This window comes from Equus przewalskii, chromosome 20 (genome assembly GCF_037783145.1).
Source record: "Equus przewalskii isolate Varuska chromosome 20, EquPr2, whole genome shotgun sequence".
In the NCBI taxonomy this organism is placed as follows: domain Eukaryota; kingdom Metazoa; phylum Chordata; class Mammalia; order Perissodactyla; family Equidae; genus Equus; species Equus przewalskii.
In genome coordinates this window covers 172,086-195,982 of record NC_091850.1, presented here as the reverse complement: position 1 = coordinate 195,982, position 23,897 = coordinate 172,086, and the positions used below count along the sequence as shown (strand labels likewise).

General features: G+C 51.2%; 1 protein-coding gene across 10 annotated transcripts; it reads right to left on the bottom strand.

The window, feature by feature from the left end:
- Positions 1-1,964: 1,964 nt before the first annotated feature.
- Positions 1,965-18,545, bottom strand: LOC103545773 (cytochrome P450 4F3). Of its 10 annotated transcripts, none has more exons than XM_070586368.1 (13): positions 18,415-18,545; positions 17,756-17,954; positions 15,462-15,606; positions 12,547-12,600; positions 12,329-12,456; positions 10,378-10,499; positions 9,321-9,591; positions 8,256-8,322; positions 7,958-8,087; positions 3,067-3,200; positions 2,905-2,969; positions 2,643-2,725; positions 1,965-2,221 (listed from the first exon to the last, which is right to left on the bottom strand). In XM_070586368.1, exons 2-13 carry the CDS (start codon positions 17,951-17,953, stop codon positions 2,044-2,046), a joined length of 1,575 nt encoding a protein of 524 aa, XP_070442469.1. In that variant the 5' UTR covers position 17,954; positions 18,415-18,545; the 3' UTR covers positions 1,965-2,043. The 10 variants fall into 10 exon arrangements, with proteins under 10 accessions (XP_070442469.1, XP_070442468.1, XP_070442467.1 ...); XM_070586367.1 differs by having other exon boundaries at positions 17,756-17,985; positions 18,415-18,518; XM_070586366.1 differs by lacking the exon at positions 15,462-15,606 and adding an exon at positions 13,716-13,860 and having other exon boundaries at positions 3,067-3,212; positions 18,415-18,509.
- Positions 18,546-23,897: the final 5,352 nt, after the last annotated feature.

The following is a 23,897-nucleotide window of genomic DNA, read 5'->3' as shown; positions in this document are numbered from 1 at the left end:
AACATTTTAAATTTTAGGATTGGATACAAAAAGAGGGTCGAAAGGGAGGAAAGTAACCCTCACTGAGTGCTGATGCCCACCAGATATTGACCCAGTCATGCTGTGTATGCCTGCTTATTCAGTCTCCACAGCAGTGCGGTAAAGTGCCTACACTTCACAGGAAAGGAACTGAGGCTCAGAGAGAGAAACAATTCTCCACAAGCCACACAGCTGGTAAAGAGCAGACTGAGATTGTGACATTGGTAGTACAACTCCAGGGTGTGGTTGATCCAGGGTCATTTGACCCTGATGGCATCGAGGTGTCTGCTCCACCTGCTCCAAAGAGTAGTCTTGTCCTTGTGACCCAAGATGGAGCTCCAGTCACCACCTCAATGGTCCACGCAACAGGAAGGAGGAGAGGGGAAGACTGGACAGGGAGAGCATCTCAGCTGTCTCTTCAAGAAGGTTCCCGGAATTACCATGTAGTCTTTGACTTCTCCATATGGGACACGGTACAGTTCTTTAACCAGTCTACCTTCAAGAAAAGCCTTCAGGTATGATTTGTGTTACAGCCAGCCATGCACATACCTAAAAACTAAGGATTCTAAGAGAGCAAAATGCGTATCCTGATACACAATTAGCAGTCCCCGAACAGGCCGTCCTGTTGACTACCAAAACATCCCGTGTGTACCCTGCTTCCTATACAAGGAACACACTCACAACATCCCAAGGGAGTCAAACCCAAAGTCCACCTGCTGCCTCCGTTCAGCCCAGAGTCCAGAGTCTGGGTGATGTGCAGGACTCCCCCTAACCTGCTGTGGGCTCATATGGCCTGGAAATCTATACGCTTAAAGGCAACCACCATTCCTACTACATGCAAGAGTGGAGTCATAACTGGACCACGACCACTTAAAATCCCAATTGAGACTTCTGTTTTCCATGAATGGAAAGCCAGGCTACTCGGATTAAACTTTCAGGTTTCTAAAAACAACTCTCAAAGCTGGATACCTTCCCAGTTTCTTAAATGAATAACGACCTGAAAAGACAGTAAAGAATTAGGAAGACACTACTCAAATGAAAACAGAAACCCAGAGATAAAATGAACATCATGTTCATTTTATTACCCTGGAGGCATTTCTCCAGCCAAGAAAATGTGAATCCCTGTTTGGATGTCCTCGTGGTGGGGAGAGAAAAGGCAGAGCCCAGGGAGAGGCCAGGAGGGGAGCGCTCCTCACGTTGGTGGAGACCTCACAAAGCTCCACCCTCAGCATGACAGCAAATGGAAGAGGAGGAGCCTGCAAGTGTCACTGCGGCTTGACTTTAATCTTCCTGGTGGCCTTGGGCACCATGAGCCTTGAACTTCATTTAACTTCATCCTCACCCAGCACGGCTCCTAGGATTCCTCTTACAGAAAGCTGCCTCCTTCAAATTCGACGGATATTATTTCAAATATGGCAGCCACTACCCCGGCAGTGGTAACCAGGCACACAAGAACACTGACCCTAGGAGTGAAAACCAGCAAAAACAGCAGACACTGCAACAGGGACAGACAACACAACACACTATAAAGCATCCGGCTTGTCATGTTCAAGTCAAGACAGTAACACAGTAACCACAGATACACAGCGAAGGGTTCTGAGGTGAGGAAAGATTGGGTATATTAGGAGATGGAACCGAGGTCAGAGTGCTCAGAGCACAGGTTCTCCTACCCGGCTCAGAGCCTCAAAAGTGCCCCTTACGTCCGTCCTCCACCCTGGCCCCCTCCTGCTCAGACACCTCCCACAGCTCCCTACTGCCCACAGGATGAAGTCCCTCGTTGGTTTCTAGAAGAACCCTTGAGCGGCGTGGGGCCAAGTGGTCAGCGGGAGAAGCAGGCAGGGTGTCTGACTCAGAGACACCGGCCCTGCCTCCACCCACCACGTCCCCTCCCCGTCCTCCACAGCCAACACCGCCCCCTGCTGGCTCCCGATAGGCTGGGGCAGAGGTGACAGCACAGATTTATTCCTGGGAATCTGCACAGTGAGGTGTGGGGTCGGGGTGGATCCCGGGTCGGGAGGCCGCGGGTCACTGGGGGCCCGCGCTCAGCGGCTCCACCCGCAGCCACAGTCCGCCCTCGGCGCGCAGGATCAGCTCCGGCTTCCGGCGCGGCTCCTCCCCGGCCGGCAGGACGCGGAAGCGCAGCAGCGTGAGCGCCAGGACCACCTTCATCTCCGTCATGGCGAACGTCTGCCCGATGCAGTTCCTGCGGCGGGAGTGGGGGCTCGACGGCGCCCGGGACCCTCATCCCCGCGCCATCGCGCCGGAACCTGTCCCGGGACCCCCATGCCCGAACCATCGCGCCTGGAACCTGTCCAGAGACCTCCATCCCTGCCCGCAGGCAGAGAGAAGCCTGGGCCTCCGCCAGGGCTTGCACATCCCCTGAGCCTGGCCCAGCCTGCAGCCCGAGCTCAGACCAGCAGACAGGGGGCAGGGGCTCTGAGCACACCGAGGACCCCAGGCCCCAGACCATTACCCATAACCTCCGGGGCAGGGGGGAAGGAGAGCTGGAACTCTGCCCATCTTCACTTTTCCCCTTTTCCCGCCCTCACGGTCATGTTGGGATCTCAATCCCAGACCCCCGCCCCCATCACCACATCCCCACCTCAGATGCCTGCCGTCCTCACCTGGGCCCCGCTGAGAAGGGAATAAAGGCCAGAGGTGACCTCTCCTTGGTGTTTTCTGGGTCGAAGCGAAAGGGATCATAAACCTGGGGGCGAGGCCAAGACAGGGCTGCTGGGTGGGTTCTCCCAGGACCTCCAGCCTTGGAGAGTCAGACGTGTGTATGATGGGGGGAGGTGATGTCTCATTTGTCAGGTCAGAACCCTGCGCCCTCCCCTGGGTCCCCTTAGGGGAGCAGACAAGGATGAGAGTGGGGGGAGGCAGCACCTCAGGGTCTGGCCACACGGATGGGTTGTGGTGGGTCCCGAAAATGCTGATGAGGCAGATAACACCTGTGGGAGACGAGGGGCCGGTCAGGAAGAGGTCCCCCGCTGGCAGACGGGCCCCTTTTCCTGCCCAGGATGCTCTTCCCCTTGACGTTGAGGGCACCTTTGGGGATGACCCGGCCATCCGGGAGCACAATGTCCTGGGTGCAGCAGCGGGAGACCATTGTCACTGGGGGATGCAACCGCAGACTCTCCTTGATGCACATGGTCAGGAAGGGCAACTGGGTCAGGTCGTCCCTAAGGAAACCCCTGAACAATTATCCAGGGAGCCAAAACAGAGACCCCTCAGCCCTCCTCCTGCCCCGTTAGAGCCTCTCTCCACCTTCCTCTGACCCTCACTCCTATAACAGGATAAATTCCAGATGGATCACACATCTCCAAACTCACTAAGTTGTGTACATTAAATGTGAACAGCTTTTTGTATGTCAGTCACATCTCAATACTGTGGTTTGAAAGAAGAGCAATATTACACAAGTGCCAGACTGAGAACATCAGCTAGATATTTTTTAAAGCTTTTCTGAGCAAAACACAACACCCAAAAGCCAACCATAAAATGGTTTTCAAATTTGCATAAAATAAAATAATTTTTATGGCAAGAAAGTAAAATCAAAAGGCAAAGGAATTATTAAGAAATGAAAGAAACAGCTCCAATGTTTTGCTCTTATTTATCACCGTGCTAGAGATACGAGCTAATGCAATTAGACAAGGGAAAAAAGGAGCGTAGCACAATTCGAAATGTGGGGATAAACATGTCACTTTTGGTAGAGAGTGATTTTACACTTAGAAAACATGAGAGTCCCCCAGAAAAAAAATTATAAGCATCAAAGATCTGGTAACGGGGCTGAATTCTTTTTCTTTCACTCCCTTCTTGTTGTGTGGTGATTTGAATTTTTAATAGCTGATACAGTTAACTGGTTCAAATTAGAAATCTATAAAACACTGTCCCTGTGGCCCAACACCACTCATTTCCCCTCTTTATAGTTTGATTAGATTGTTATTTTTGATGTATCCTTCCAGAGTTATGTTTTTGCATCTTAAAAAAAGTTATAAAATGGCATATTATATACTACAAATACTGCTCTGTATCTTTTTCATTTAATAGCATATCAATCTCTTCTTGTCTATCTCCTGGGACTTGTGACAAAAGTTGGGCCTTCCCCAAGGGAAAACAGGATTGAAACAAAAACACAACCCACCAAATGGGAAAAAAAATACTTGCAAACCAAATATCCAACAAAGGATTAATCTCCATAATATGTAAAGAACTCACACAACTCAACAACAAAAAATCAAACAACCTGATCAAAAAATGGGCAGGAGACATGAACAGACATTTCTCCAAAGAAGATATATGGATGGCCAATAGGCACATGAAAAGACGTTCATCATCGCTGATCATCAGGGAAATGCAAATCAAAACTACACTAAGATATCACCTTACACACGTTAGAATGGCTAAAATAACCAAAACAAAAATAACAAATGTTGGAGAGGTTGTGCGGAAAAAGGAACCCTCATACACTGCTGGTGGGAATGCAAACTGGTGCAGCCACTGTGGAAAACACTATGGAGACTTCCCAAAAAATTAAAAATAGAGATCCCATATGACCCCGCCATCCCACTACTAGGTATCTATCCAAAGAACTTGAAATCAGCAATTCAAAGAGACCCATGCAACCCTATGTTCATTGCAGCATTATTCATAATAGCCAAGACGTGGAAGCAACCGAAGTGCCCATTGACTGATGAGTGGATAAAGAAGATATGGTATATATATACAATGGAATACTATTCAGTCATAAAATAGGATAAAATTGTCCCATTCATGACAACATGGATGGACCTTGAGGTATTATGTTAAATGAAATAAGCCAGATAGAGAAAGACAATCTCTGTATGACTCCACTCACATGCGGAAGTTAAACATGTGGACAAGGAGAACAGATTAGTGGTTACCAGGGGAAAGGGGGACTGGGAGGGTGGGCACAAAGGGTGAAGGGGTGCACCTACAATATGGCTGGCAAATAATAATGTACAACTGAAATTTCACAATGTTGTAAACTATCATAATCTTGATAAAAAGTAAAATAGAATACAGTTTAAAAAATAGGGCCTTCCCTACCCTGGAACTATAAAACAATTTTTCCAGGGTTTTTAGACTAGAACTAGAGTTTTAAGACTCCTTTATTTTTTATTTTAAATCTTTGATTCATCTAGATGTTGTATTCTTATAATACATAAACACAGTTTGAATTAACTGTTTTCCAGGTAGCTTCCCAGTTGTTCCAAGATCTTTAATTAAACGATCTTCATTTTTCCTATTTACATGAGACTCCCTCTTTGGTATTTACTATATTCATTAGGCACAAAATTTATAGGCACAAATTATTGGTTTTTCTATGTATAAGCAACAACCAATTAGAAAAGACAACAAGAGAGAAGATTATAATAATATTTATATAGAATACCTGGATTAAAATTGGCAAAAATCTGAAATCTGCATGTTCCTACTGAATTTATAAACTTCTCTCAATCCAAATAGAAGATATGATTCACCATAGCAACAAATATATCTAAGGATTAATTTAACAAAATGTGCATAAAATGTCTATGCAAAAATTTTAGACTCTATTAACAAACTAAAGATTTTTTGAATATCCAGAAACGGATATCCATTCCACACTCTGGGATAGTGTGTGTTAATATTGTGCAATAATCCATTTTCCACAGGCCAATCATACATTCAAGTCAACCAGTAGAATATATGCAATTCAAATGAAAATGTACCTGACATTTTAAAGAACTTGATAAACCTACTCCAAAATTGTTTCTGGGAAAATAAAAGGCGATGAAGAGCTAAGTCAATTTAAAATTGAAAGATTAAAAAGAAGAGGAACTCTACTGTATGTTAAGATTTATCACAAATATGCAGGAGTTAAAAAAACAGTGTAGCACCTCTGCAAGGAGAGGAAAATAGACCCATGGAACAGAATAGAAAGCTGAGAGACAGACACATGAATACGTGAAAACTTAACATCTAGTTAAGGAAACCCACAGAACCCTAGGGTATGGATGGAGGGAATGTCTGCAAAAGAAAATTCTGACAGATCTGACTTCATAAAAATTAGCCCAAAGTAGCCCAAAGAGATGTAAGGTACAACACAGTGAGTTTAATTAACAATACTGTATTATATATTTGAAAGCTGCTAAAAGAGTAGATCTTGAAAGTTCTCATCACAAGAAAGAAAAGTTTGTAACTGTGTGTGGTGATGGACGTTAACCAAACTTACTGTGTCAAGGATAACCCTAGTCTTCTCTGTAATGTCTCATTTAGTGCAATAAGAACTTGTTCTCACCGTGGTTTATGTCATTCAAAACCACTTTTCCAAAACTCATTCTTCAAGAAAAAGTAAAGAGTTCAAAGTTATACTTTTAATGTGCACACCTGAACTCCCACCTGGACAGAGACAGAAAGAGAGGAGTCATATAAATGTGGGTCTAAGGATAGATGTCTTCTAAAAGGAGGCACAGGAATTCATTGACAAGAGTTACCCACAGGGTGCAGATTAAGAAGGAAGTCCATTTTTATTGCAAATTCTTTTGCACTCTTCTTTTTTACTAAGTGCATAATTTTGGTTAAGTCTTGGATTAAAAACAATAAAAGTGTTTCTCCACCTCACAGGACCGCTGTGCTGAGCAAGACTTGGAGTGAACACTTCCTCCAAAACGCCTGTCCAGTCCAACATCTCCTCACCATCCCCCAGCCCCTGGCCTGGCTCAGGCCTCGAATCTCCTCCCTGGGCCCGATCCTACAGCTTGTCCTCTCCAGCAGGCCCCCCAGCCCTAGAAATCTCTCTCTGCTACCCAGATCTCACCTGTCCTCCTGCTGCTCAAACACTTTCCTTGGTTCTCCATTGCCTTTGAGTTAAAGATGGAGCCCTTAACATTTCACTAAAGTCTTCCACAACCGGCCTCTCCTGCCATCTCCCAGCCTCATCATCTCACCATGAGTCACTCTCTCTCTCTCTCATTCTCCCTCCCTTCCTCTCTCCTTCCCTTCCTTTGTCTCTCCATCCCCCACTCTCTTTCTCCCTCTCTTGCTCCCTCCTTCCCTCTCCTTTCTCTCTCTCTCCTTCCCCCTCCTCCATTCCCTCCCTCTCTCCCGCTCTTTGTCTCTCCCTCTCTGCTACCTTCCCTCCCCCTCTCCCTCTTCCTGTGCCCTTCCCCTCCCCATCACTTTTGCCCACACTATCTTCTTGACAGAACCGCACACAACTACACCCAAATGTCTACTGATCAGCATTCAAGGTCTCAGCTGAGAACTCTCTCCACCCTCAGTCTTGCCTATCTGCTCTGAACACAGGTCCTGCCCATGTGGACTGGGAGTGTCCTGACCTGGGACGATCCCCCTCCAGGCTGGGAGCTCCTGGAAGGCACAGGCCAGGTCTGGGTGCTTCCCGGGTCTCCAGGACACAGGATAGGGCTGGGAAGAGTTGGGGACGGCACAGAGTTGGGGATGGGCAGGCAGTATGGCAGTGTTCACTGAATGGGGACTGGGTGGATGAAGGAGCAGGTGTTCATGGACAAGAGTTGAGTGACTTCAATCCTCAGGTGTCCCCTGTGAACACTGGACTGAACAATATGATAGGAGTTAGGAGCCCAGCAAACATCCAGGCGGTGAAGATGTTTGAAAGAATGTGATTTCAGAGAGAAAAGTAAGGGAGCAGAAGGGAGGTTCACTCTCTGAACAGGTTCTAAGGGGCATGATCTGCCCTCACACATTGCACTAATTCTCTTGCCGTCCAGATCTTCTACCCAGAAGGCTGTAACCTGTCCTTAGAGACCCGGGCTGGGTACCTGACCCCACCTCTGGGCTCTGCTCCTATTCCCACTAAGCAAAAATCACAGAATGGACGAAAAGACCTTCCCACTCCCAGCTGGGGCGCAGAGCCAGCAGAGGGTGTCAGGAATAGACCATGTGCACCTGCACTCACCACTCAATCTCTTTAGGCTCGCGGTCCCTCAGGAGCTCTCGCACCTCCTGCCGGCACCGCTCCTGGTGCTCCGGGTGCCTCGCGAGGTTGTACAGGACCCAGGCGAGGCCGCTGGCTGTGGTGTCATGTCCTGAGAGGCAGCCAGACAAGTTTGCGTTTCTGGGAGGCTTCAGCACCAGAAGGTGGACAGCGTCCTTACATTGAGGCCCTCAGGGAGGATGGGGGACTATGGGCTGGTCCAGGGGCCACCAGCCAAGTCCCTGGGATAGAGAAACCCCTGCCCCTTCTGTAATCTCACCCGCAAACATAAAGGTGTCAGCTTCAGCTCGGATGTCCTCATCTGACAGTTCCTTCCCATCTTCATCCTGGAGAGAAAGCAAGACCCCCCACATCACCGGCTCCTAGGGGCCCTGAGACAATCTCTGAAGCTCCATCATCCACCCAGGAACCCAAGCCAACCCTGCACTCCTGGACCTTCCTTGGTCCCTATCCCCAGAGGCCCCACCCCACAGGCCTCCTCCTTGGCATCCTTGCCTCCTCTCTTGTCCCTGGTGGGAGGAATCAATGATCCATGAACATTTCCATGGTTCTACGTGATGAAGGCTTTCTGAGAAAAATATATTGGCAACCCAAGCTGCAGGATGATTGACTGGCAACTTGCCTTGGAAGTTAGACATTGAGCATCGCTCCAGAGCCATTTGCTCACGTTGTTGGATGGTAGATCCAGAGATTCCTTATCTCCCCTGGAGATAACCCTACAGAACCTACAGACTTTGCCTTCTCACTGAAGATCTGCTTATATTCCAGAAGATTCTCCTTCTCCTCCTCTCCTTGTCTCTCTCACCATAAGGAAGAAGGGACAGATGAGTCAGCTGTCCTAAGTTCCAAGGTTCATACTGTGGGTGCACCTCTCTCGTGATGCAAGCATGGCTGCATGCACAGGTAAAAACATCACGCCACCCTCACAGGAACTTGGAAATTGGGAACCAGAGCCACACTTCTGCTCTGGCTACTGTTACTGCTGTGAGCAATAAGTGGGCTGCTCTGAGCCAGGGTTCTGACATAGATATAATATATATATATTAGACTTCATAAGTTAGTCATATGTATATCTGTATATGACTAACTTATTAAGTAGAGTAAAGTCTCAGGCCCTGCCCAGCATCAGTTTCACACTTAACAGCTCCCCAGAGCCTGCATTCCACACAGTCATCTCTAAAACATACCCCTGACCCATCCCTCCCGTCCTCAAGCACCTTCCATGGCTCCCCACTTCCCTCTGGGTCAGGTCCAAGTTCTTCTATCTCGCATTTGAAATCAAGGTGCATTCTACTTCTTGAATTCAGGTCCCAGAGAAGCCCACCTTAGCCAGCAGGAGCACATCGATGAAGTCCAAAGTCTTGACCTTAGCCTTGGCCTTGAGGAGGTCATCAAGACCCTGATCAGGGAGGGTGCGGCGCCGCTCCTGGATGACAGAATCTGTGAAGTCATGCACCAGGCGGCAGGCCCTACGGAAGCGCCGTCCGTCACTGGTGAGGTGGTACAGGAAGTCCATGTGCAGGATGATTTGCTGGTGCCGCTTTGTCACAAGGGCACTGAGCTCCAAGATGGCAGCAATATATTCACTAGGCTTCCTGCAGGATGTGGGCATGAAGGGAGGCAACAACTTAGCTCACCTGAAGCCCAGGAAGCACCTCCCACCAGAAGCCAGGTCCGACAGCCCATGGGGAAACTGAGTCTCCAGGAACAGATGGCCCCACAGATGGATGGTGGGGAGGATCCAGGAGACATGACTCTCCAGTCTTTCTTCTCTCCCTGCTTCCTAGTCTCTGTGAGCTGCCTCCATGTGCCAGGTGCCCAGGGCACAGCTGAGACATCACGCTTCTCTCCTCTCTCTCCTACCAATATCTGCCCCTTCTCCTTCCAAAACCGTCCACACAGCTCAGACCTTGTCCTCTCCCAACTGACAATGGACCTAGCCTCCTCCTGAGTCTCCATGCATCCAGTGTCAACACCACCTGTGTCTACACAAGTCTTCTCTAGAGTCAGACGTCCAAGCTCAGCTTGACCCTCATCTGCTCAAACACCTTCCATGGTTCCCTGGACACCTCAAGCAAGTTGATAGCGCTTTGCCTAGCTTTTCAATGTCATTAAGATCTACCCCCACCTATACCTCCAACCCCATTTCCCAGGTGTCTCCTTACTGTTGCACACACTCTGCTCATCCTAGCCTCCTGTCCTGTATTAAACATTTCTAACTACCTGAAAATATTGCTCTTTCCCTTTTCCATTCCCCCATTCAGTGTCCAGCTTGGACCCTTGTCACCCAGGAAGGCCCTTCTGATTGCCATGGTCAGTCTTCCCCCATCTATTCCCTTGCATCTATAGAGCGTGTTCCCTGGCCCTGGGCAAGGACTCACTCCTGGCAGTTACTGTCGAAACTGAAGACACATTTCTGCAGACTGTCGAGGGTCATGAGGCTGATGTGCTCAAACATGTCCAGATGGGCACTGCCCTCCGAGGCCAGGCGCTTCCACTTGGCCTGGACAGAGAAGCGGCAGAGCCAGGGCTGGGACTGGCCTCCCCTCAGCCCCGCCCCAACCCAACACCAGGATGGGCTCCCCAGACCCGGCCTCTTGAACCCAAGCACCTGTCCTGTGGAGGACCAGGCATGAGTGGGAGTGGACGCTGTTACTGTGAGGACATGAAGACCCCACGGCTGGGAGTCAGGAGACCTGCATTCCAGTCCTGGCTCTGCCTGTTACACTCTGTGCACCCTTGGCCAGCTCATTGCCTTCCTCTGGGCTCCACTTGTCAAATCCTCAGTGACAGGTCAGATGACCTGCTTTTGTGTCAGACAAACCAGGTTGGAATCCCAGCTCCGCTTGTTAGCTCACTTGCCGTCTGTGTGAACTCAAGCAACTCCCTAACCTCTCTCAGCTTCAGTTTCACCATCTGCAATGGGGAAAAAGAATCTCCACCTCACAGGGACATGAAAATTAAATTAGACAGCACACGTCATGGAATTGCCATGTAACTTCTAGCATATAGAATGTGCTCAATAAATGCTAGCTTTCATCATCCTATTGTTATAAATTGGCTAGGATACTGTCCCCTATGTTGGTAGCGGTAGTCTTCCATGGGCCCTGAGCACCCTGCACATTCTTGCTGGGTATGCCAAAAACATGTTTTTTACCTGGGCCATTTCTCAGAGTTGTGTTTGCAGCAAACAACATTGAGGGAAGAGGAAATGTCTCCCCCCGGGCACATATCAGGCTTGCTTCCTATTGCTATGAAACTCACACAGTCCCTAAACCTAGTGCTCCTCCTGTGCATTGCAACATACTGCATGAGCAGGCATCCGTGGAAGCCCACCTGTGTTGTCCTCATGGGATTTGGGGACATGGAGAAAGAATGCAAACCAACAATAGGCACGTGCCGTTTGCTGAGCCATGAGTAATAAATTGTCCTTTGTCTCTGGTTCAGGAGTCTCATGTCTTCTGGCAGGATCCACAAAACAGTAATGAGCTTACTTGTTAGCTCGCAAGTGTGGAAAAGTCCCAGGCGCTTCACAAAACCCCCACGTCCAAGGCTTCACCTCCCTACATCCACCCTTTGCAATGTGCCTGTGAACTTCCATGAGGAGAAGGCACCCATTTCACCACCCTTTCATTCTGGGCTGGCCTTTGGACTTGCTTTGGCCAATGTGGTAAAAATGATGAGTGATCATCCTAAACCTTCAGCTCAAGAGGCATTGCAGCTTCCTCTCAGCCTCTCGGAACCCGGCCTCTGCCGTGTGAACAGCCTGAAATGCCTTCTGGAGGGAGGGAACCACACGAGAGGATTGTCCCAGCTGAGAGCATCCTAGACCAGCCTGCAGCCAACCAGGCCCCAAACACATGAGAGGACTGAGCCCAGAACAGCAAAGTACCTGACCCACAAGTGACCACAGATACATGAGTGACCCCATCCACGTCCAGAAGAAGCAGCTCACTGACTCGTAGACTTGTTAGCAATAATGAAACCTTATATATTGAAAAGTGGCTTGTTACTCCATATTCAGGACTCAACATGCAATATTCATCACTATCGTCAACAGTGTCTCAGGATTCCAAGGCTTCTGAGAGGGAAACATAGAAACTAGCACATGAGCACCTACTATGTGCCAGGGACAGGAGTCCATTACGTCATCTTGATCACCCTGCAAAGTGAGGCTCATTATCCCCAGTTTACAGCTGAGGAAACCGAGGCTCAGAAGGGAGAAGCAATGGCCCCAAAGCTACCCAGAAGAGCCAGAATTCCAGACAAGATGTCTCTGAGCCCCCATTGCCCCCGAGGCTCCAGGTAGGAGCTTGGGTTCAAGAGACTCACATGCATGATGTTCACACTGTCATTGAAAATCCTCACGTAGGACTTCAGGATGTTGAAGTGGAAGGCGGGTGTCAGCATGCGGCGGTGCCTGCTCCACTTGTCCCCACCACTCAGCAGGAGCCCATCCCCTGGTAGGGGCAGCCACAGAGAGTGAGCAAGGGAGGGCCTTCCCCTGGCCCCCAAGGTTGTCCCCAATCCCCTCACACGCAGTTACTCACCCAGCCAGGGCTTCAGGAATCTGTAGAAGACCATGTCCTTAGGCGCGATGGCAGCTGACATGAGAGATAAGCCATCAGGGGCCATGGAGCGGGGGAGGGGAGGGCCTTTTGAGGCAAGATGGGGCCCCAGCCAGACGTGTGCACTCCCCCTCCATGCCCAGCCTAGACGGAGTGGGGCAAGAGCAGAGGAAGCTGGGAGGAGGGGCGAGGTGAAGGGGGAGCACACCAGGCTGCACTGTAGAGTAGAGCAAGGGCAGATGCCACAGACGCACCCCTACGTGCTTAGATGCATCCCAACATGGCACAACGTGCCCCAGCATGGCTCAGCATGGCTCCTACAGGTTCCAAGATGTTCTAAACACCCGAGCACAGCCCAGCACTCTACAAAACACCTTCACAGGGACCTGGGACACTGTGTCTGCCCAACTCTCACATCTCCTGGGACAGCTGACATGGCCTCACCATGCACTAACATGTCCTGACATGAAACAACATGCATGACACACCCTGACATCACACAACGTGCTCTGACATGGACCCGAAGACATGACCTCAGCATGTCCTACAGACAGGACTTAAACGCAGTCCCATTAATGTCACAGACGTGGACCAGTTGTGATCCAGAAATATGCTAAGACCTGCCTCAGACAAGACTCATATAAGGTCTCAGGCATTTCTCTCAGGGACCCGGGTCGCAGAGATCAGACAAACCCCAAACGTAACCCAGACACGACCAGCAGGAGAACCAGACACACTCAGGCGGCATCAGACAAGACCCAGACAGACTCCAACATGCCTCGATGTCCCTGACCACAGCTGAGCCCTAGACATGACTGAGACCATCGCCACTTGATCCAAGGAGTAAACATATAGCAGCTGTAACCAAATATAACATATACCACGTGTAACCAAGTGTAACATATACCAGCTGTAACTAGGACCCAGGTGGAAATGCAAATGTGACCAGACGGGCCATACAGCAGACATCACACAGACACAGCCTCGGCATGAGCAGACACAACCAGCGGTCAGGCAAGTGGGGATCTAGGTAAGACAGAGGCAGTGTGATCTCCACCACGGCCCCTCCTGTCTGCACCAGGTCGCCTGCCCAGCTGAAGGCAGCACAGAGACCTCAGCAGCAGGCAAGCTGTGGCCAGTGGGGTGTCTACCTGGAGCAAAGAGCACCGGCTTGATGCAGGTGGGGTGGAAGATGCGGATGACCGCATGCCAGGGCCCCACCCACCAGCAGCACACGTCCCCATAGGTCCTCGCCAGGTCCTGTGTGTACAGGAGACCTTCCTCCGAGCTCCGAATCTGGAGAGGAACAAAGAGGAACTGAACCACCCTTCCAGGTGGCCAGAGGGAAGGACCTGCAGAGCAGAGACCCAGACCTGAGCCCCGTGAATCCCACCCAGCAGCTCATCCTCCTCCTGGGATCCCTCCCCACACCTTCCATACACGACAATTGAGGTGCCTCAGTTACAGGGACAGAAAGGGTCCTTCCCCATTTGAATCCCGAATCCATGTTCACCTGACTTGTCTCCTATCCCCGTTTTCTGGATAAGGAGACTGAGGCTCTGAACGATATGAAGTCACTTGCCCACAGCCTTCCAGGTCGTAAGTGGTGTGCCTGAGACCTGAGCCCAGGTCTGTCTGAATCCAGGGCCTGAGTTCTTACCCATCGAACTGCCTTGAACCCCAGAACAATAGCTCTGAGAACCCTATGCCTGCCGATCCGGGCAATCGGAGTCACAGTGACTGCATGAGGAACTGGTCCTGTGACCTAAGCAGGCAAACTAAAGCGAGTCCTGCAGCTCTTCCTGGAACTGTTGGGAACGAGCTCGTGTTTCCATGGGAGCTGAGCTTCTGGGACTCATCTTGACCAGCGTGAGAGTGAAGCCATCACAGAGGGACACGGAACTAACAGACGAAGACCGACTCCTGATGACACTGTCTGAGACCTGGATCCAGCCGTGCCTGAAGACAAGATCCCTGACCTGAACAGTCAGTCGATTCCCTTTCTTTGCTTAGACCATACAGGGTAGAGATTCCACCACTCACAGCTGAAAGAGACTGGCAGCCAGAGAGAGCCAGGGACCTGCCTAGAGTCGCCCAGCATTTTGGTGTTGGAGCCAAGGTCCCTGTCAGCTGCTGCCTGTTCCCCTGTTCAGCCTGGCCTGTCTGGAAGTGAGAAAGGCAGGGGGCAGCAGAAGGGAACCTGGCTGGGGTGGGGTCTCCTTGGGGCGATTCCTGGGGCCTGGAGCAGGAGGGCCATGAGCTTGAAGAGGACAAGCCACAGGAGGGAGTGGAAGGAATCAACCCATCAAAGGTGGACATCATGAAAATAGCAGCCCAGATCCTGCACCAGCCTCAAGCCCTCAAGCTCTGGCCTGGGGGTGGACGGGGTTGAGGCCAGGCCTGGCATGGGGCCTCGGATGCTATCTTGCCCACTGCACCCCTCTGCCCTCTGCTTTAGAAAATTTCTGCTCATTGTTTCAGACCCAGTTGCAGAAACTCCTGCTCCAGGAAGCCTTCCAGCCTGGCCCCACAGAGACCTTGCTTCTCCTCTGCGCTGCCTCACTCCTCTCCTTCCAGCCCATTCCTCACCACTCGAGGTCGGGGATCTCTCTGTCTAGACCTGTCTTCTAAGAGTGAGGATCCCCCAGGACAAGAACTTGCACTGAGGCCTCTTGGGGCCCCAGGGGTGCCCAGGACAGCAGGGCAGGGGGCAAACAGCAGTGGAGGGAGGATTGGTGAGATGGGGGTTGGTGAAAACAGGAAGGAAAGAGGAAGACAACTGAGAGGAGAGGGGCAGAGGGCCAGGGTCCTGCAGGGGCTGCACAGAAGCTTGCAGGGAGAAGCTAGGAGCCCTCGGATGCACCACGGTGCCACCACCACAAGCTCTGCGTGGGTACCTGAGGCGCAGAGGACAGTCGGGACCATGTCGGGGTGGCAGAGAGTGACAAGGGGCATGACGGGGCCCACCCAGGTCACAGATCCCTGGGGGTAGTTGGCCACCAGCTGAGTAACAACTCTCATGCCTTGCTCAGTGGGGGTGACCTGCAAGCAAGGAGGGGCCATCACTCCCCAGAAGCAGCCACGGCATGTCCCCCCTGCAGCCTCTGCAGTGGACACTGTGTCCAGATTCCGCACGGATGGGGGAATTCTGGCTTCCTGCTGCTCCTTTCCTCTCAGGGTAGGAGGGTCCCTGAGGCCTCTCCAAGTCCCAAGGGAGCAACCAGGGCACAGGGAGAAGACACGCTCTGCACACAGAGGCCGACCTTGGCTCCAGAAGATGGATTTCCCTCATCCTGGGAGTGATTGCATCCCCGGGGCGGCCACATGGGGAGGCGCTCAAGGGGGAGGTTTGTGGGCAGGAGGGTGGACTCAGGACCTGTCCCTGGGCCAAGTGTCTCTCACCTGCTTTAATATCCTGCTTCTCCAAACAGACTCCACTGCCTCGAGTAGTGATGTTTGCAGACCCAGGACATTTCAGTCCTGGCAGCACCAGCAGACACACAGGAGCTCTGTCCATCACTCAAGAGGGCAGCTCCCACCGATGAACCCCTTATGAAGCTGGCCACTGTGCACACTGCATCCTGTCTGTCTCTCTAGCTCTCACACTGCGTCCTGTCTGTCTCTCTGTCTCTCATAATGCATCCTGTCTCTCTATCTCTTCTGAACCTATGTACACACACATATCTTGAAATTTCCCATGAAAATACTCAGACCTCCAAGAGGAGAAACAGTGGTGTATGGCTCCCAGTAATGTGAATTCCCTAGTCCATCCTGCAATCCAAGCCTGAAAAATAGCCCCAGAGTTTTCAGGTAGTTGAACTTTTCACCTGTGACCCCTCCCTGCTCCCAAGGATGCTGAGACAAACACTCAAAGCACTTCAACGAATTGACCCAGAGAGGAATAGTCACTCAGCCAAGGTAACACAGTGAGGGAGCTGGACGTGGGAAGACTGTCCATGACCAGCCCCCACAGCTCAGCCCTCAGAGGAGGAGGCAGACCTGCAGGAACCACGGCATTCCCGCTGCCCCCAGGGCCCAGAGAACATCCCAAGACCCAGAATCCCAGGAATGCCTCACAATGAGCTTCGGAACATCCCCCTTCTGAACTTTGTCACGGGAACAGTGAAATCACAGGAAGTGCTCCCCTGAGCTGCAGCTCTCGCCCCCCGGGAAGGGAAGGAAAGTTGTACTCATCCCTCAGCTGGTCCAGAGGACAGGAGGAGTAGGCAGTCAGCTCTGTGGCCATGACGGAGACGGGTAAAGGCACGTTCTCCACCCAGGTCCTCAACACTTGCTGTGAGTGCCCGCTGTCCACCCGCCCCTGGGCTGGCCCTGCCATGTCTGCTACCAGAGCTGCCATTGAGGTGGAGAGATAGATAATAAGTACTTGGACAATTAACGTTTAATTAAGCATGAGCAGGATCAAGTGAAAGGTGAAGGCCTGGGTGTGGGCAGGCAGCGGAACAGGCCTCTGAAAGGGAAGTGAGTGGCCTAGTTCCTCCAGGTTGGGCAACGGGGCCCATTGAGACATCTTGGGGGGAAGAGGCAGATGAGAGGAAGGGGTCCCAGGAAGGGGTGGGGAGCTGTGCCCAGTGGGTGGGGGTGGGGAGGCCATAGCTAATTCGTGTGTGGCAACTGCAGCCCAGCATGAGCAGACTCAAGGAAACGGGCCAGGCAGAGCCGACTCTGGACAGTGCCCCCAAGGCCATCTCAAGCTCAGCGGTGCAGACTGGGAATGCCAGGGGGTCACACTCTGTGCAGCCCGCCCTGGGAGCCCCTCAGAGCTGCACTGATGGATCCAGAGCAGGCTCAGGGTGGGGGACAAGGACGTGGGAGACTCTCAGAGCTGCACTGATGGATCCAGAGCAGGTTTGGGGTGGGGACAAGGACGTGGGAGCCCCTCAGAGCTGCACTGATGGATCCAGAGCAGGCTTGGGGTGGGGGACAAGGATGTGGGAGACTCTCAGAGCTGCACTGATGGATCCAGAGCAGGCTTGGGGTGGGGACAAGGACGTGGCAAAGGCGTGGGATGGCAGAGCAGAGGAACTAGTGAGTGAGCAAGGAGGGGCCGCCTGGGCCTCCCTCTCACTTCCGCTCTCCTAGACCACAGCCCAACCCTGAGCCCCATTCCTGACCCCTCAGGAAGTCGATCCACCCTGACTCCCCAGACCCCTCCTGCTGCCACACTAACCAGGCCTAGGTGACCCCAAAACCAGTTCCGTTTGGGGGGCTGCGGGAAGCATCGCAGGCGGCAGCAGTTGTCATAGAAGGTGTAGGTCCAGGCCAGGACGCGGGCCAGGAGCCAGGAGGCCCCGACCAGCAACAGGAGCAGCCACGGGGAGGCTGCCACAGGCCCGAGTCCCAGCCAGGACAGGCTCAGCTGCGGCATCCTGCAGGGCACACAGGGTGGAGGGTGAGCTCCTGGGGCCCAGGAAAAGCCAGGTGTTGGTGAGCTCGAGGCACAGACAGACAGCTCACAAAGAGAGCGAGGACCAAGGGTGTGAGGGGCAGGACAGGGAGGGGCAGGGATGGCGAGGGCTGGGGCCAGGGCAGGGAGGGCTCAGAGAAGGGCGCAGAGAGGGGAGGGAGTCCATGGAAATCCAGAGGGAGAGGAAGAAACAGACAGGCAGGCAGACAGACAGAGACACAGAGACAGACAGAGGAGAAGAGATAAAGAGGAAGAGAGACTAAGGAGGAAAGGCACAAACTGAATCAGTGGCAGGTTGCCAGAGGCGCCAGTTACAGGAAACCACCATCTCAGGCCAACTCACTCCCTGGAGCCACCCCTGCCCTGGGCAGCGCCCTCCCCACCCCAGGCCAGCACCTCCAGCCCTGGACCCCAGCCCGCACCTCCTGTCTGCAGCTGCACACAGCTCCTCTCCCCTGCTCCTGGGAAGTCTCGGCCCCTGGGCCCTGACCTGGGGAGGCTGGCAGGGCCAGGCTGGGCCAGCCAATCCCCACACACCTGCTTACTTCCTCCCCACCTGACCACAGGCCCAGATGGAGGTGGGGGAGGGGAGCCAGTGTTGTCAAGAGAGGCCTATGAACAAGCTCACGGTCACACAGCATGGATGCTGGCTCCTCAGTACTCAGCACCTTCCTCGTGGGGTGGAGGGGGAAATTTGGGGGGCAGGCAAAGATGACTCTGGACCCCAAGTTTACAGCTGCCCCTGCCCTTCCCAGTCCAAGGTGTGGGAGGTGAAAGGTTACAATTGAGAGTTCAGGTGCCAGGTCAGCAAGGCCAGGCCAAACCTTGTCCCCACACATCTCCTGGGCTCTTGTCCACATGAGGGGCCAGGAGGGAGTCATGCACTGTTTCTTGGTGCAGAATCAGGAAGCTCAGACACAGGGAGCCTCTGGCCCCAGGACGGCACAGCCTGGCAGGAAGTCAAGACCTACCCCCAGGTAGCCCAGGGCCTGGGTTGAGACATGAGTGCTGGGAACGGGAACGAAGCCCCCAGCCTCGTGGGGCTCACCCACACCAGACTCTGGGGTAAGGAGCCCCGTCAGGCGAGGGCATGTGGAGGAGTGGGGGGTGAGGCTGCAGGGGGTCATGAGAGCACAGGATACAGACAGCGGAGGGCAGAGCTGAGAGAGCCTGGGTGGAGTCCTGCCCGTCCTCACTCTGACCGTGGGCTGTGCCGGCCCTCTCTGGGCTCAGGGTTCCATCTGGGAAATGGGATGTCAGATGAGGGCCTGAGGGGGGCAGAGGAGGGTTCCACAGGAAGGTGAGAAGGATCGGGAGCCCCAAAAAGACGGTGTGAAGGAAAAGGGCAGGTAACTAGTCCTTGTTCTGCTGTGTGCCAATACTCCACATAAAGTAGACCTACTCTGTGCAGAGGACAGTATGTAAAGGGTGCCTACTATGTGCTGGATACCTCACAAAGCATCCCTACAGCCTGTCAGGAGCTCTACATAAAGCATGCCTGATGGATTGTATTAGTTTTGTTGGTGACATGTTGTAGTCTACACAGAAGTCGACTATAATGATGTACTCCTGAAAGTTATAAAATGTTATAAACCAATGTTACTTTAATAAAAGATGCCTACTGTGTGTCAGGTGTTCTACATAAAGTACATTTACTCTGTACAAAGTACTTTAGATAAAGCATGCCTACTTTGTTCCGAGTACTCTAGAAAAAGTGTACCTACTATGTGCCCAGTACTCAACTTAAATCCTCTCTACTGTATGCCAGGTGTTCTACATAAGGCATTCCTACTGTGTGCTGGATACTCTACACAAAGCATCCCTACTGTGTGCAGGGTACTATATGTGAAATGCTCCTCCCGTGTGTCAGGTGACATACATAAGGTAAACCTACTGTGTGCCAGATGTCCTGTCAGCAGGATAAAGCATCACCCTCCCCTCAATCTCTGGGCCAGCACCCTGGGATCAGGCAGAGAGACCCAGGCAATGCATCTGCTTGAGGGAAGATGCCGACTTAACTCAAGAGTGAACGGAGGCACAGAGGGGGCAAGACTCGAGCCCAAGTTGCAGGGCTGGTCATGCTCCCATGCCCAAGCCTTTCCCTCTGCCATGCTGCTCCACCCCCACTCATAAGGGACAATGCCCTATTAACCCAGGGACATTTGCGATGGTGGAATCAAAGGCAATGCGGTGACCCCAGAGGGGACATCTTGAGACCCTTGTGTCACCCCGCGGATCACCCTCCCACATCCAGGAGCCACCACCCAAAGGATCTAGTGCACCCCTCCTGGGCCTCCCCTGATCCTGTCCAGAAGGGCCCTGTGGGATGGTCTCAGGTGAGGAGCTCAAAGGATGGGGCTCCTGGCAGAGCTACGGAGCAGGATGGTGGGGGAAAGACAGTCCTCCTGACACTGGTGGGATGTTGGGGAGACCCCAAACCTCCCTCTCCCCGTCCCACTGGCTGGGGGATTCAGGTCCTAGAGCCCTCAGTGCCATGGGGTGAGCCATCCCCCCAGAATCTCCTCCAGCGCCCAGAGGTGCTCAGCTCACGGCGGACCTACTGTGTGCCAGGAATATGCAGGCAGCCGAGAACAGGAATGGTGGCCACCACCAGCATTTGGCAACAAGCCACTGAAGCTGTTTTAAGCCCTTTAGACATATTACCCATTTTTTTCATTTTGTGGATGAGTAAACTGAGGACGAAAACTATTTGAGTGACTGTCCTAAGTCACAGAGCTGGTGGAGCCAGGCTGTGCACCAGGCTTCACACTGGGTGCCCTGAGCCACTAAGCTGTGCTCCTTCGTGTCTGTAAATGGGCATTTAGTTAGTGCCATCTCCCCCGATGTGGGAATAATCGAAAGAGACAATGCACGTAAAACACCCAGGGCAGAGGAAGGGCCTAACGAATGCTCCTCATTGTCATTGCTACTGTTGTGTCATGTAATCATCCCACAGCCCTGCAGTATCACTTTCATGAGCCCATTTTACAGAAGAGGAGCTGGAGGCTCAGAGAGATGAAGCAACTTGCTCCAGCCACACAGCAAATTAGGTAAATATGACATCGCAGGTGAAAGCACAACTTGGCACATAGGTGCTCTTTAAATATCCGGGGAAGAAAGAAAGCTTTGCAGTCATGAGCTCTAAGGCTCGGCTCCTCAAAGTGTGGTCCTTGGACCTCCACCATCGTGTCACCTGAGAGCTTGCAGGAAATGCAGAATCTCGTGCCCCTGCCTGGAATGCTGACAGAATTGCATCTAAGTAGATCCAGAGGGGAATTGTGCACACGCCTTCAAGTTTTAAGAAGTGTTGCTTTAAGACCCTTGAGTCCGCGTGCTGCAAGGGATGAGGGAGGGGAGCACCTTCACCCCTCTGATTCTCAGAGTTTTTTTCAGTTATGAAACAAGGAGAAATATCTATACCTCCTGGGGCTGTTCACACATATGGTTATATGTCTACAGAACACCCATTGAGTGCCAGGCCCTGAGGATGCAGCTGTGAGCATGGCAGACACCGTCCCTGCTGCCAAGGAGCTCACGCCCAGTGCGGAGATGGACACCAGTCAAATAAATGACCAAGGACGTATCAAACAGTGATAAGCGATGGGCCTGGGGGAGGGGTCCTACCTTAAGCCAGGGGTCAGGGTGACCAGAGGTCTGAGTGTACAGGGGGAGCTTCCAAAGGCAGGCGTGAGGTGGGACACCCAGGCTGCATGAGAAGGCAAGAGGGGTCTTGTGCCTTTGACACTGGGGCTGAGAGCACTAACACATGAGGACAGCCAGCAAAATGTGGATTTCACCAGCAAAAGCTGGGTGCCCTGACCTGAGGTCTCAGAAAGCAGTGGCAGGTGCCAGTGACCAGAGACTGTGGGGCCAGCAAAAACTCTTGCAGCTTAGCTCCTACTCCTCACCCAGCACTAGCAGGTGGCACCTGAGGTTTCAGGAACCACAGCAGAACATGAGACTCAGCCTCCAGTGGTGGCACCCCCAACACTGGCTCTATCAGCAGCAGGGGCTGCACACAAGAACCTGGCACCCTGACAGCAACAGCACCACCTGTGAACCCAGCAGTCCTGACTGTGGTGCTGCCGTGACCGCAGATAACCCAGGAAGAGCAGTCAGTGCAGGTGGTGCATGGAGCAGCAACACTCAAGCCTGTGGAGAGTCAGCAGAGAATAAGAGGGAACATGAGCCCCAGGAGACCCAGAAGCAGTAGTAGTGCTCACAGCCTGGTGACCTCACCGGCAACACCTGAGACTGCAGTGACATCAAAAGCAGCAAGACACCAGAAACCTCAGAGGCACAAGCAGCACAAGGAGGGCACTGCTGATGCTTCTAGTAGAGAGAGTGGAGGGCGGAAAGTGCAGGCTCTGAAATACAACCAGAACAGCTCAGATCCAAAGCAACCATAGCCATGCTCAAATAAGAAAGATGGTTACTATGACAAATGCACAGGCAGTGGACAGATTCATCAACACCGTGAAGAAACTATGGTAAAACAGCCGAACAGAAGGAGAATGACAACTCTCCAGAAAACAAAATTGAAGTCAAAGAAGATTATAATCTACCCCAAGAGAATTCAAAATAGCTATAATAAAGAAACTCAATGAGTTACAAGAAAAGTCAGATAAACAGTTCAATGAGCTCAGAAATAAAATTAGTGAACAAAAGGAATACTTCACCAAAGAGATTGAAGTTCTAAAAAAGCACCAACCAGAAATTTTTCATATGAAGAACACAGTTAATGACATAAAACAAATGTGGAAAGCATAAAAAACAGAGCAGACTTTATGGAGGAAAGAATCAGTGAGCTTGAAGATAGAAACCTAGAAATGATCCCGGTGGAGGAGAGAGAACTAAGATTTTTTTTTAAATGAAGAAACTCTTCAAGAGATATCCAACTCAATTAGGAAAAGTAACATATGGATTATAGGTATCCTAGAGGAAGAAGGCAAGGAGAAAGGAGCAGAGAATTTAGTCAAAGAAATAACAGCTGAGAACTACCCAAACCTGGGCAAGGTACTGGACATACAAGTACATGAAGCTAATATAACTCCTAATTACATCAATGCAAAAATACCTTCTCCAAGGCATATAGTATTAAAACTGTGAAAAGTCAGACAAAGAAAAAATATTAAGGGCAGCAAGAGAGAAGAAAACAACCTACAAAGGAACCCCCATCAGGCTTTCAGAGGATTTCTCAGCAGAAACATTACAGGCTAGGAGAAAGTGGAGTGATATATTCAAAATACTGAAAGACAAAAGTACCAGCCAAACGGATGTTAGCTCAGGGACCATATTCCTCAAGCAAAAAGATGAAGATTGGCAACAGATGTTAGCTCATAGCCAACCTGCCTCACACACAAAAAAGTATCAGTCAAGAATATTCTGTCTAGTGAAATTGTCCTTCAGATATGACAGAGAAATAAAAGCTTTCCCAGACAAACAAAAGCTGAGGGAGTTCATCACCACTGGACCTACCTTACAAGAAATGATTCAGAGGGCCCTCATACCGGAAAAAAAAAAGGCAAAAGTTTACAAATCTTGGAGCAAGGAGATGAATAGACAGATGAAATCAGAAAATTGCAGCCGTATATCAGTATCCGTTAGCCAACACTAATTATTAATTAATAAATTAATAATTAAAGAAAGCATTAAATAATTAATTAAAGCATCAAAAATGACTATAACCACCTCGATTTGGTCACAAATTCACAACACAAAAAAGGATAATTTATGACAGGAAAAAATAAAAGGAGAAGAGGAAAAGGACAGAACCTGCATAGGTTCATAGAGATAAGATGCTATGAGCAGAAAAAGGACTATCTGATCTCTGAGATCTTTTATACAATCCAGATGATAACTACGGAACAAAAAATCAGGGTGGAGTCACAAATCCAAATAAAAA

Excerpts from the sequence above, each read along its gene's own strand:
- LOC103545773 (XM_070586366.1), bottom strand. The coding sequence starts at position 17,953 with ATGCCGCAGCTGAGCCTGTCCTGGCTGGGACTCGGGCCTGTGGCAGCC. Across the intron at positions 13,861-17,755 it reads TTTGGGGTCACCTAGGCCTG|ATTCGGAGCTCGGAGGAAGG; the intron begins GTTAGTGTGGCA and ends GTTCCTCTCCAG. Across the intron at positions 2,726-2,904 it reads CCGTGTGGCCAGACCCTGAG|GTTTATGATCCCTTTCGCTT; the intron begins GTGCTGCCTCCC and ends CCTCGCCCCCAG.